The sequence below is a fragment of the Mus pahari genome, chromosome 14 (assembly GCF_900095145.1).
Source record: "Mus pahari chromosome 14, PAHARI_EIJ_v1.1, whole genome shotgun sequence".
NCBI lineage: Eukaryota > Metazoa > Chordata > Mammalia > Rodentia > Muridae > Mus > Mus pahari.
The window spans coordinates 56,607,286-56,619,635 of record NC_034603.1 but is presented as its reverse complement, the minus strand read 5'-3'; the positions used below and the strand labels follow the sequence as shown (position 1 = coordinate 56,619,635).

Genomic DNA, 12,350 nt, shown 5'->3' with positions numbered 1-12,350 from the left:
GGATTTCTGAGTTCGAGGCCAGCCTGGTCTACAGAGTGAGTCCCAGGACAGCCAGGGCTATACAGAGAAATCCTGTCTCGAAAAACCAAACCAAACCAAACCAAAACAAAACAAAAAAACCTGGGTCAGGGACAGGTGCTTTGTTCTTGCTTTGTTTTGTGAGTTTGTTATCTTAAAACAAAGTTTGCGGAGACAAAAGTCACTTCCAGGTAGCTCTTACTGTTTCTTGGCTCTGTGAGGTGACTCAGTGCCCCTTAAAAATTCTTTAAAATAAAAAATTATCTTCAGATAGACATATCATACACACACACCTCTGCAGACCATGTTTTCTTCAACTTCATTCCTCTCCACGAGCCCTTGAACTCACTCTGTAGACCAGGCTGGCTTGGAACTCAGAAATTCACCTGACTTTGCCTCCCAAGTGCTGAGATTAAAGGCGTGTGCCACCACTGCCCAGCTCTCTGTATTTTTTTTTTTTTTTTTTTTCGAGACAGGGTTTCATCTGTATAGCCCTGGTTGTCCTGGAACTCACTTTGTAGACCAGGCTGGCCTCAAACTCCGAACTCTGCTTGCCTCTGCCTCCCAAGTGCTGGGATTAAAGGCATGTGCCACCACGCCCGGCTTGCAACAAGTGCTCTTAAATTACTGAGCCACCTCAATAGTCTCAGGCCTAGGATTAAAAATTGCATCTGAAAAGGTGAAGTCAGATTAAAGCACGAACCAGCACTTGTTGCTTTTCCAGAGGACTCAAATTCAGTTCCCAGCATCTGCACCGGCCACTCACAAAGCCCTGTAACCCTAGCTTCAGAGGAACCCAATCCTTCTGCATAAACCCACACATGTGGCATATACACTTACACACATATATACACATAAAATAATAAAAGCAAGTCTCACAAAATAAAACATAAGCCTTTTGTCGGAGAAGACAAACACAGCCCGGGATGAGGGGATGGTGATTATCCAGCTGTAGTTTCTCAATTCTCCCCTACTTAGTAACCAAAGTCAGATGACACATTAACTGCCTCCTTTGCAGCACCTCCTTCTAGAGCCCTTGTAGTAGGAGGTCCTGGGTGGGTCCGACCGGCAGAGGGAGCGCGGAACCCCTAGGAGTCTCAGGGCCCACTTAGGCTCCGCCCATGACCCCGCCCGGTCCCCGCCCACGCCGTCACGCGATGGCCTTTGGCTCCTGCCTATTGCTGATGGTGCGGCGGGGTTTTCATCATGGAGCTGTCGCGGCGGATCTGTCTCGTCCGACTGTGGCTGCTGCTCCTATCCTTACTGGGCTTCAGCGCGGGTAGGTTCGTGAGAAAGACGCACCAACGGTGGGTGCCTCCTTCTCGAATTTGTTGATGCGTTCGCGTTTTTCTTTTTTAAACACATTTCTTTCCCCCGCTTCTTCCCTTGCGAAATTTATATTGCCTTTGAACCTTTTAATTTTTTATTTGTGTCTTAATTCGAAGTGCCTTTTCCTGCCCCTCCCTGATGCTGGGTGATTCCTGGAGATGGAAGTGTTTGTACAGAAACGTATGGTTTCAGGAAATTGCTGATGAGTGAAGGCCACCTCCCCTTTCTCCTGTGGTTGGCTGCCTAGTGACGTTATAGGGTCATTTGATTGAGCTGAGATTGGAGGCCAGAGACCCCTACAAATCCTCGCTTTGAAACAAAGCCCGCCACCTCTGCTGGTTTAGAAGAGACAAACTATCAGCTGACTGCACTGGCCTGTTTTGGGGAAAAAGCAAATTTGTTTTGTGGAATGACTTGCAAGTTGACACGTTTTCTTTCTTTCTTTTCTTTTCTTCTCGTTTTTTCCTTTTTTTTTTTTTTGCTTGTTTTTCCAGACAGGTTTTCTCTGTGTAGCCTTGGCTGTCCTGGAACTCTCTCCATAGACTAGGCTGGCCTCAGATTCTTAGAGAGCCGCCTGCCTCCATCTACCAAGTACTGGGATTAACTCTCACTTTATTAAAGAAAAAAAAATTATTTTGTTTTGCCTGTCTGTCTGTCTGTGTACTACTTGTCTGCCTGGTGCCATGGGAGGTCAAAAGAGGTCTTTGGATCCCAGGAAAACGAAGGTACAGAAGTTGTGAGCTGCCATGTGAATTCTGGGAGTTAGACCCAGGTCCTTTGGAAGAGCATGACAGTGAGAGAGTGCTCTTACCAGCTGAGCCATCTTTCCAGCCCTTTAATTTAATTTTTTTTTTTAATTTGTTTCGTGAGTGTCAGAGGGTGTGTGTGTGTGTGGACAGAGGACAACATGGAGAAGTCAGTTCTTCTATGATGTGGCTCCCTGTGACTGAACTAAGGGTGCCTGACTTGGTGGCCACTGTCTTTTATCTCCTGAGTCATCTCAACACCCCTGATTTTCAGTCTTTTTTTTTTTTTTTCAAAGATTTATTTATTTTATGTATATGAATACGCTGTAGCTGTGCAGATAGTTGTGAGCCATCATGTGGTGTTGGGAATTGAACTTAGGATCTCTGCTCACTCCATCCAGCCCCGCTCACCCCATCCCAAAGATTTATTTATTATATGTAAGTACACTGTAGCTGTCTTTAAACACACCAGAAGAAGGTGTCAGATCTCATTATGGATGGTTGTGAGCCACCATGTAGTCACTGGGAATTGAACTCAGGACCTCTGGAAGAGCAGTCAGTGCTCTTAACCACTGAGCCATCTCTCCAACCCCACCCCTTATGTTTTAACAGTAGTTTGTACCAGGGAAGGGAGAAAAACACCAGGACTTACATTATGAGGGACTTCAGCCTTATCAGTAATTTTCAAGGGAACTCCAATTTCATGTTATTTTATAGATACAGCCACACCCGTAATTTTTTCAGCCTGTTTTTCCTTAGATGCATCCCCACCCCGACCCTGTGCGTGCGTGCGTGTGTGTGTGTGTGTGTGTGTGTGTGTGTGTGTGTGTGTGTGTGGATATGGAGGTCAGAAGAGAACCCCATGTGTTGTCCCTTTCTTCTTTTTTGGAAGACAACAATTTTCTCTGGTCTGCAACACCAAGTAGACCAGACTGGCTGACCAGAAAGCCCCAGAATTCCCCCGTCTTCAGCCCTGGAATATTGAGCACAAACACAGCTAGAGCTGGAGCTATGGTCTGTAGGCCTCAGAGGTGATCACTCTGCTGCCTGACCTGTTTGCTCAGCTTCACTCTTCCGTTTTCTTAATCTTCTTTCTCCTTTTATTTTTATTTTTTTATAAGTATTTTTTAAAGATAGGGTTTCTTGTCGCCCCAGCTGGCCTGAAACTCCCTGTGTACAGAGGCTGGACATGGACTCCTGATCCTCGCTCCCCTAATCCCACGCTCACCCACCCCACTCCCCATGCCATCCACACACTTTGGCTGCGATTTGAACCCAGGGCTTGGCACAAGTCAGGCCAGGTTCCACACCTGAGCTTTGCTCTCAGCCATTTTCTTTTACTGCTGGTCTTACTGTGTTGTGTTGTGTGTGTGTTTGTGTGTGTGTGTGTGTGTAACTCACTTCATAGACTGAACTGGCCCCACTGAACTCACAGATATCCACCTGCCTCTGCTTCTTAAATTCTGGGATTAGAGGGGTGCACAAACACGCCCCACTGACTTCTCTTTGTGTGTGTATCTTTCTTTTCCTTATGGTTACAATACACTGAGGTAGATGAATTACCTAAAGCATCGAGCACCATCCGAATGGCTACCTCTACCAAACTTGGAACTGCCCTGGAGTGCTCCACCTCATCTTTACCACCTTGGAACTCCTCGGGGACTAACTAACACTGACCTTCCGTTTCAGGATCTGCCATCGACCGGCAGGAACATGAAGGCAAGGAAGTATGGGATTATGTGACTGTCCGAAAGGATGCCCACATGTTCTGGTGGCTCTATTATGCCACCAACCCTTGCAAGAACTTTTCAGAGCTGCCCCTGGTCATGTGGCTTCAGGTAAAATGACGTCTTGGCCTGGCCTCCAGGTCAGGTCTCCTTTTAACTTCATTGTTGGGTTCTTAGTTTCCAGCTTAGCAATGACTGACTCATTTTGGTCCTTCCAGTCCTGGAGGGCGGTCACATGCTTCTGAGACAGCCTAAAGCAAGGGGTAGCCCTATTTTCTGGTCTTAATTTCTTTCGATCATTTTTGGAGATAGGATCTGGGTTTTTTTGTTGTTGTTGTTGTTGTTGTTTTGTTTTTTGTTTTTGTTTTTTTTTTCGAGACAGGGTTTCTTCGAGTAGCCCTGGCTGTCCTGGATCTCACTTTGTAGACCAGGCTGGCCTCAAACTCAGAAATCCGCCTGCCTCTGCCTCCTGAGTGCTGGGATTAAAGGCGTGTGCCACCATGCCAGCTGTTTTTTTTGTTGTTGTTGTTTTTTTGTTTTTGTTTTAAGATTTATTTATTATATGTAAGTACACTGTAGCTGTCTTCAGACACTCCAGAAGAGGGAGTCAGATCTCATTATGGATGGTTGTGATTCGAACTTGGGCCTTCAGAAGAGCAGTCAGTGCTCTTAACCACTGAGCCATCATCTCTTCTACCCCTGGAGCCCCGGAGAGAGGATCTTGTTATGTAGCCCACAATGGCCTTGAACTCATCACAATCCTGCCTCAGCCTCCCAAATACTAAAATAGGTGTAGAGCTCATCCCTTACCTTCTAGAATCTTTTTATATGGAGTCCTGACAGTTTCAAGGCCCCTTACTGAAAGCTGTCTGTGATACAGTTGGCTTCTTACAAAAAGAAAGTGTTTGAAAAGTTCTGAGCTAAGGCCGAGGTACCCCAATCCTCCTCCCTTCTTCCTGTCCACACAGTCTGAGCCCCAACTCTGAGTCCCCAGATAAGCCATGTTTTAAAAATTTTTTGAGATTATAATATAATTATGTTTCTTCCTCTCTACTCTCCCATATACCTCTCCGCACTCTTTCAAATTCATGGCTTCTCTCTTTATTAATTGTTATTGCATACATATGTGTGTATGTGTGTATGTATGTGTGTATATGAGTATACATACATACACACACACACACACACACACATTCCTAACTGTAACATGCCAGTCTTTTGTATCTTAGCATGGATGTGAGGTCGTACCCTTTTCCCTAGTGTGTTTGTATTTTAACCCGGAGTTCTATCTCTAGGGTTGGAGGTTAAAAAACAAACAAACAACAACAACAACAACAAACCCCTAACCTTGTGAACAGTTTAGGGATAGGCAGAGATCCTGCTGCATTCGTCAATCTTCAAATGGCACCTATGGTGGCCTCACCCACTGGAAAGACTAGTCTCTCGGGAGGGGCTGAGGAACCTTGAGGTTCCTGAGGTCTCACCTGTAATTAGGGCACTCTGGTACTCACCTCTGTGGCCTATGGGGCGAGGCTTCCTTCTCAAGTGCCTGCCAGAGCTGAGGCCCTGCCCTAGGGCCTGACACTGCAGACTTGATGTGTTGATGAAATAAGAACAGTTCTGAGGGTGAGCCTGCTGCAGGATCTTCGAGGCTGCCCTATTGGGGCTTGAAGATAAACGGCTCTGCCCGGTAGCGCTAGCTGGAAAATGTTCCGGAGCGGAATCCGTGTACTTACCCCTTATGCGGCAGCTGGTGGTGAATGCGTGGTTACCCGGAAGAGCCTGAATGTGAGAAAGCCTGAGCCTGCTGGTGGGGATGCCTGGGTTTTCAGCACCTTCCCTCCACTGTTAGCTATAGCCCGACCCTTCTCTGGGCCATAGCGTTCTGAGTGGAGAGATTTCAGTGGTTTTGAAGCCTTCAGATGAAGCCAGTGTCGGGGACAAGAAAGCAGAACTAAAGCTGGGGTGGGGCAGCTGCTGAGTCCTGGGTTTGTGGCTGCCTCTCTCTCCCCTGCTATCCCCAGGGTACTCTCTGGGCTTTCCAGAAACCAGTTTAAACAAAAACAAAACACTACATGTCATAGGCTCAGGATTCAGCTTTGCAGGGGGGTGGAGGGTGGGGATGGAGTTTGCCTTCTCTGCACAAGGCCTTGGGTTCTGTCCCCACCACTACAAAACACAAAATGAAACAAAAACCAAAAGTTGCAAGCCAGCCTTCTGTTTCTCCCCTGAGTTGTGCTCCTTACCTGGGTGGGGTGCGGTGGGGGGTGGGGGGGTGGACCCTAGCATCTGCCTCGCCCTGGTAGTTGTCTGGTGTGTGGCTGTTGGTTAGGTTAACCCTCAGGCTGAGTCGCTGTGGGAAGGGTTAGTAACTGAAGACCCTCATCTGCTCTTCCCTATTTTCCCAGAGGCCCAAGGAAGGAGGATAAACTCAGATAAGGAGGAAACTGTTAACTTAGGCGACGAGAAGATCTAGTTAGCAGCCTTCCAAGGACTTCGGCAGTAACTTCTTTGCAGAGTGGCTTGTCTTTGAGAATTGAGGTCCCGTGAATAGTGAGCGAGCGATTTTTCAAGTCATTTCAGCTTACCCGCTGACACATTTATCTTATCTCAGAGAAGCCCTGAGCCTCAGCTATCCATATCAGTTGTTTCCAGGGTTTCTGGATGAAGATTTTTATGGTTTGCTCATTATTATCATTATTATCATTATTATTGTTATCATCATCCTTATTATATTTAAATATGGGCATAAGATAGGGCTCAGTCTGTAAAGTGCTTGCTATACATCTATGAGGATTTGAATTTGGATGCCTTTACTCATATAAAAGCTTCGTCAGGATGATCCCCTGGAGCTCCCTGGCCAGCCAGGTAGCAGAGTTCGTGAACTCCAGGCTCATCGATAGGCCCTGCCTTCAAAAATAAGGTGGAGAGCGATTGAGACAGACATCTAATGTGGCCTCTGGCTTCCACGTGGGCTTGTGCACGTACGCCCACGCAAAGTGAGATCTTCCTGGCAGTTTCTCCTCGCTATTCGGAAAGGAGTGCGGGAAGATGGAGCAGAAGTGGACGACGGAAATCCTCCCACAGTGGCCCAGGCTTCTAGATTTTCAGATGCGCTTCCCCCCAACTTTGGTTTTCATCTGGCCCCTACAGATAAGCCTCTGTGGAAGAAAAGAGCCACCTTCGTTTGAGGATACACTCTTCTTCTGTGTACTTTGTATCTTCTTAGGAGCCACGGCATTTTCTGGGGTTTGTGATTCTTCTAAGCGGCCCCGCGATTCATCCTGCAGATGTGGTGTCTCACCCTCTTTCCTATGGGAGGACTTCCAGTTCCGCCCTGCCTCTCTTGGTGCTATTCGTGGCGCTGGGATGAATAGCTCCAACTGGTTTGTGAACTTTTTGCCGCTGTATTAGGAAATTTTAACATATAATCCCGGGGGAGGTGAGCCTCTGATTTTTATCAGGGAGGTTAGTGTCAGTTCAGAACATTAAGTATGGGGGATATTTAGCAGGTAGTGCCTGTTGCCTTGTCTAGCCGGCCCTTGGCCCTGTTTCCACTCGTCCGTCTCTCCTTGTGGGAGGGTCAGGGTTTTGCCCAGATGAGCTTTCAACTGAATGAATAAATCTCCTTTCTTTGCATACAGTGTAGGGATTACAGGTGTCTGTTACAACACACCAGTCACTCTCTTGTCTTCAGATTGCCCTGGCTTCCACTGTGCCCGCTTCCCTTTCAGCTCGCCCTTCTCCATGTGCTGAGAGACTGTATACCCTGGGCCTGTCTCTGACTCAGCTGCTGATATTTTCCTCATCCCTGCCCCCAGCTTATCTGGGTCTCCTGGATCCATCTAGAAAGCCCCCCTTTTTTTCCGTGATCATCTGTCTCCCAGAGGACCTTTTCCCATCAAGTCCCCCTTACCTGCCCCATTTTGCCTGTTTGCTTCTGCCCACCCCTCCCCCTCCGAGCCCTTCAGAGCACACAGAGCTTACCCTCTGTAGTTTGGAGGCCCCAGTACCGATCTTCAGTTTAGAATCCTGCCTCTGCTGTCCGTGTGAAAACCTCAGGATGTCCTCCTATGCTCCCACTCTGAGACTTCCGTGTTGGCTGATGGTATATGCAGGGGTGTGCTTATCCATTGGGCCCCAAAAGGAGAGGCTTCTGGCTTTTGATTGAGGGGTAGGAAAGAGTCAAAAAGCTCAAGTTCTTGTTCAGATGGAGCCTGCAGTTGCTAAGAGGGCCAGGGGCTAGCCTGTTCTAGCCCTCTTTGTAGCTTTATGATATTTGAAATGAGAGAGATTTAGTGAGCCCCAAGTCAGGCCCAGGTTTAAGTCCAGAGAGCCAAGAGGCAGGAGAAGTCACCTAGGCTCTTCCCCCCACACCTCCTCCACTCTGGCTTCAAACTCCGTGATCTGCCTGCCCCGAGTGCTGGGGTTAAAGGTGCCACCACTGCCTGGCTCACCTAGGACCCTTAAAATTATCACCATCCTTTCAAAGAGAGACTTGCACGGTTCCTGCAGGAGTTTGCTGGGTGCAGAAGCTCCCAGAAGACGAGGAGCTGGAAAAAAAAAACAAAAACAAAAACAAAAACAAAACCTACTTCCTTTCCTTTTACATTTTTGTTTGTAGCTCAGGATGACCCTTAGCTCCTGCGCTTGCTGCTTCATCCCCCTCCAGGGCTGGGCTTATAGCTGTGCATCTCCTCAGCCAGCTGCAACTGCGTCCTTCCTATGGGGTAATAGTGGCCCTCGTGGATTCTCAGTTGTTTTTCTGACTGTGTACATCTCTGCTTTTTTTTTTCTCTGCCTAATGTCTGTTTCTTTTTCTTCCACAGGGTGGTCCGGGTGGTTCTAGCACTGGATTTGGAAACTTTGAGGAAATCGGCCCTCTTGACACCCAACTCAAGCCGAGAAATACTACCTGGGTACAGTGAGAACAGCCCTGGAGGGGGGATCGGGGCGTGCCGTGCCGTGCCCTGCCATGGGTGGATGGGAAAAAAAAAAGGAGCCACTCTCAACCCTGCCTGCCCTTCATCCTCTCAGAGGCTCCACCCAGGGCGGAGTGGGGTCACAGAGTTAGCAGTCCACTTTGGTGGGCTTTCTTGAGACCTGGGACACCTGCCTGCAGCCTTCCTGCAGCGGAGCTTGTCCCCTGTCTCAGAATGAATGTCCCGTGGTTGTCTCTGCCTTTTCCATCTCGGTGATCTTTCTCCACTTAACCTTCACAGACTTCTAGCCAGGACTAGGTGGCAGGTCAGTGAATACTATGCTTCTCTAGCATGTGCAGAGCCCTGGGGCAAACCTCAGCACCCTATAAACCAGGCTTGAGGATGATGAACACCTGTGCAGGGCACGCCTTTGATCCCAGCACTTGGGAGGCAGAGGCAGGTGAGTTCCAGGCCAGCCTGGGCTACACAGAGATACGCTGTCTGGAAAAAAAACCCAAAGAACCAAAAACAAAAAACACCAAAAAAAAAAAAAAAGGGGGGGGGTGGGGGTTTCCGGGACGTAGAGGATGAGAAGTGCAAGGTAATCCTCGGCCATGTTTGTTTAGGGCCAGCCTGGGCTATGTGAAACTCTGTCTCATAACAAGCAAAACTGAAATTCCCTGCAGCTGACACTGGCTGGCAACCCTGTTTTTACCCACGTGCTGGCCCTATATAACCTCAGACCTTGAGTCCCACCATCTGCTATAAATTCCAACTCGTTCCTCTTTCTCTCTCCCTCCTCACATCTGGGCTTCGTCAAGCTTGCGAGTTCTTAGATTTATTTATTTATTATATCTAACTACACTGTAGCTCTCGTCAGACACACCAGAGAGGCCATCAGATCTCCTTATGGATGGTTGTGAGCCACCATGTAGTTGCGGGGATTTGAACTCAGGACCTTTAGAAGAGCAGTCAGTGCTCTTAACCGCTGAGCCATCTCTCCAGCCCCCAAGCTTGCAAGTTCTTGTCCTCTTCCCTGTGATATCTTTCTAGTCCTCTGTGTCCCCGCTTCCCTCCCTTCTTTCTCTGAACAACCCCTTTCTCAGTTCACAGCCTGGCGAGTCCGTGCTGCTGGCTAGCTCTGCCTGGGCTCCCACACACACACTATGCCTGCCTCCCTTCCCAGGATTACTCAGCCCTGAGAATGTTCTCGAGTGTCCACGGGCTCCTCTCTGTCTTCCTCTCATCGGGTGCTAAACCGTCTCGTCCTCCTGTGGCATTGTCTCTTGGCCTGAAGTTGTTCAAATCCTGCGGCTATGGCACGAGAGCCCCCTCCCCCCACCCCCTTGTCATCATACTTCCTGAAACCAAAAGCGTGCGGCAGGAGTGGAGCCTGAATGGGGAGTGAGGGACCAGGGTCTCTGTCTTGATTCTTCTGTCCAGTTTTGTGGCCTTGCTTGATTTCTGGCCCTTTCAGGGTTTCTAGTTCCTCATCATGAAGAACATGGCAGATACTCATTCTTCCCAATGCTCTGTTGAGAATTCTCAGCCTCTGTGATAAACATACAAGAACAGAGTCTGTTCTTGCAGCATAAAGAGGATGGGCCAATATGGAAATTATTCATCTGGAAGAAAACTGATGTGTGACATCCATATTTCTTTAAGAAAAAAAAAAAGAGAGAGACAGACAGACAGCGTCTCCTGAATCCCAAGCCAGCCTCCACCTTACTTTATAGCCACAGATGTCCTTGAACTTCTGATCCTCTGGCCTCTACTTTCTGTGTGCTAGGATGGGAGGCATTATCCGCCACCCCCAGCTTATGCAGCGCTGGGAATGGAACCCAGGGCATCAGGCTTGCTAGGCAAACGTTCCAAGAACATACACCCCCGGCAAGCGATGTCTGTATTCCACGCGCATGCTCATTCCCTCAGATTACTGCCCAGACTCATGCAGCTTGGTGCTTCCTGCACTGTCACCTCTAGTGACACATGATGGCTTCAAACTGTACCTCTGTGTGTGTGTGTGTGTGTGTGTCTGTTTGTCTGTCTGTCTGTGTTCGTCTCATCTCTCCCTTCTTTACTGCAGTCTTTTAAAAAAAAAAAACTGCATTATTTTGTGTAGTGTGTATGAGTGTATGTGTGTCCACCTTGGTTTGTTTTGAGACATGGTCTCTTACTCTGTAATTGGCCTACAACTCACCATTTAGACTACACTGCTGAGTAGGACCCGGGATACCTGTCTCTCCTCCTCAGTACTGGGGTTACAGGTGTGTATTTGCTACCTTGCCTGACTTTTTTTTTCTTTCTTTCTTGAGACCATTTCTCTGTGTAGCCCTGGCTGTCCTGTAACTCACTCTGTAGACCAGACTGACCTCAAACTCAAGAGATCCACCGCTTGCCTCTGCCTCCCGAGTGCTGGGATTCAAGGCGTGCCCTGCCACCAGGCTTACCCAACTTTTTTACATGGATTCTAGTCGTGGAACTCAGTGCCTCATGCTCATAAGGCCAACAGTTTCCTAACTGGGCCATTTTCCCAGCTGCCCCTGTCTTAGTCAGGGTTTCTATTCCTGCATAAACATCATGACCAAGAAGCAAATTGGGGAGGAAAGGGTTTATTCAGCTTACATTTCCACATTGCTGTTCATCACTGAAAGAAGTCAGGACTGGAACTCAAGCAGGGCAGGGAGCAGGAGCTGATGCAGAAGCCATGGAGGGATGTTCTTTACTGGCTTGCTTCCCCTGGCTTGCTCAGCCTGCTCTCTTACAGAGCCAAAACTACCAGCCCAGAGATGGCACCACCCACAAGGGGTCCCCCCCCCCTTGATCACTAATTGATAAAATGCCTTACAGCTGGATCTCGTGGAGGCATTTCCCCAACTGAAGCTCCTTTCTCTGTGATAACTCCAGCCTGTGTCAAGTTGACGCAGAACTAGCCAGTACAGCCCCCAAATCACTTTGAGCAATTAGATAAAGTCACCACACTGATGTTATCATAAAGGTTGTTTTGCCAAGTTGCCAGGACGATAACTGATGACTAACCAAGCCCTGCTTGCTTCTTCTGGGTGGCTGCAGCTGCAGTGGGCCAGTCTCCTGTTTGTGGATAATCCCGTGGGCACCGGCTTCAGCTATGTCAACACGACAGATGCCTATGCAAAGAACCTGGACATGGTGGCTTCCGACATGATGGTTCTCCTGAAATCCTTCTTTGATTGCCATAAAGAATTCCAGGTAATTCTGCAGCTTAGGCACAAAAGACCAGCAAGAGGGATGAGGGACTCTTCCAAACACCGAGCCTCCCCTCCCCCCAAGAGTCGAGTGCATAGGACAGCTGGGACTGCATGGGGAGACAAAGAGGTGCAGTGGCAGCTGGTTTTCAGAGCCTTCCTCTTCCCTTCCTCAGTTGAGGGCTTTGACTTTCTTCCATCTGACTAGACATCAGTAATCAGACTTGAGGACAGAGACAAAAGCAGATTGTTTTTATCGTACACTTTAGAAATGTGAAGATTTTAATCCCAGCACTTGGGAGGCAGAGGCAGGTGGATTTCTGAGTTCGAGGCCAGCCTGGTCTACAGAGTGAGTTCCAGGACAGCCAGGACTATACAGAGAAA

At 48.3% G+C, this 12,350-nt stretch overlaps 1 protein-coding gene across 1 annotated transcript in view; it reads left to right on the top strand.

Annotated features, from left to right (window-relative positions):
- The first annotated feature begins 1,202 nt into the window (after positions 1–1,202).
- Scpep1 (serine carboxypeptidase 1) overlaps positions 1,203–12,350 on the top strand; it is a 31,843-nt gene continuing 20,695 nt past the window's right edge. Inside the window, exons 1-4 of the mRNA XM_029546133.1 lie at positions 1,203–1,297; positions 3,783–3,931; positions 8,650–8,739; positions 11,815–11,970. Coding sequence (XP_029401993.1) covers positions 1,225–1,297; positions 3,783–3,931; positions 8,650–8,739; positions 11,815–11,970 — 468 coding nt within the window. The 5' untranslated portion in view covers positions 1,203–1,224. The remainder of the gene's footprint in view (positions 1,298–3,782; positions 3,932–8,649; positions 8,740–11,814; positions 11,971–12,350) is intronic.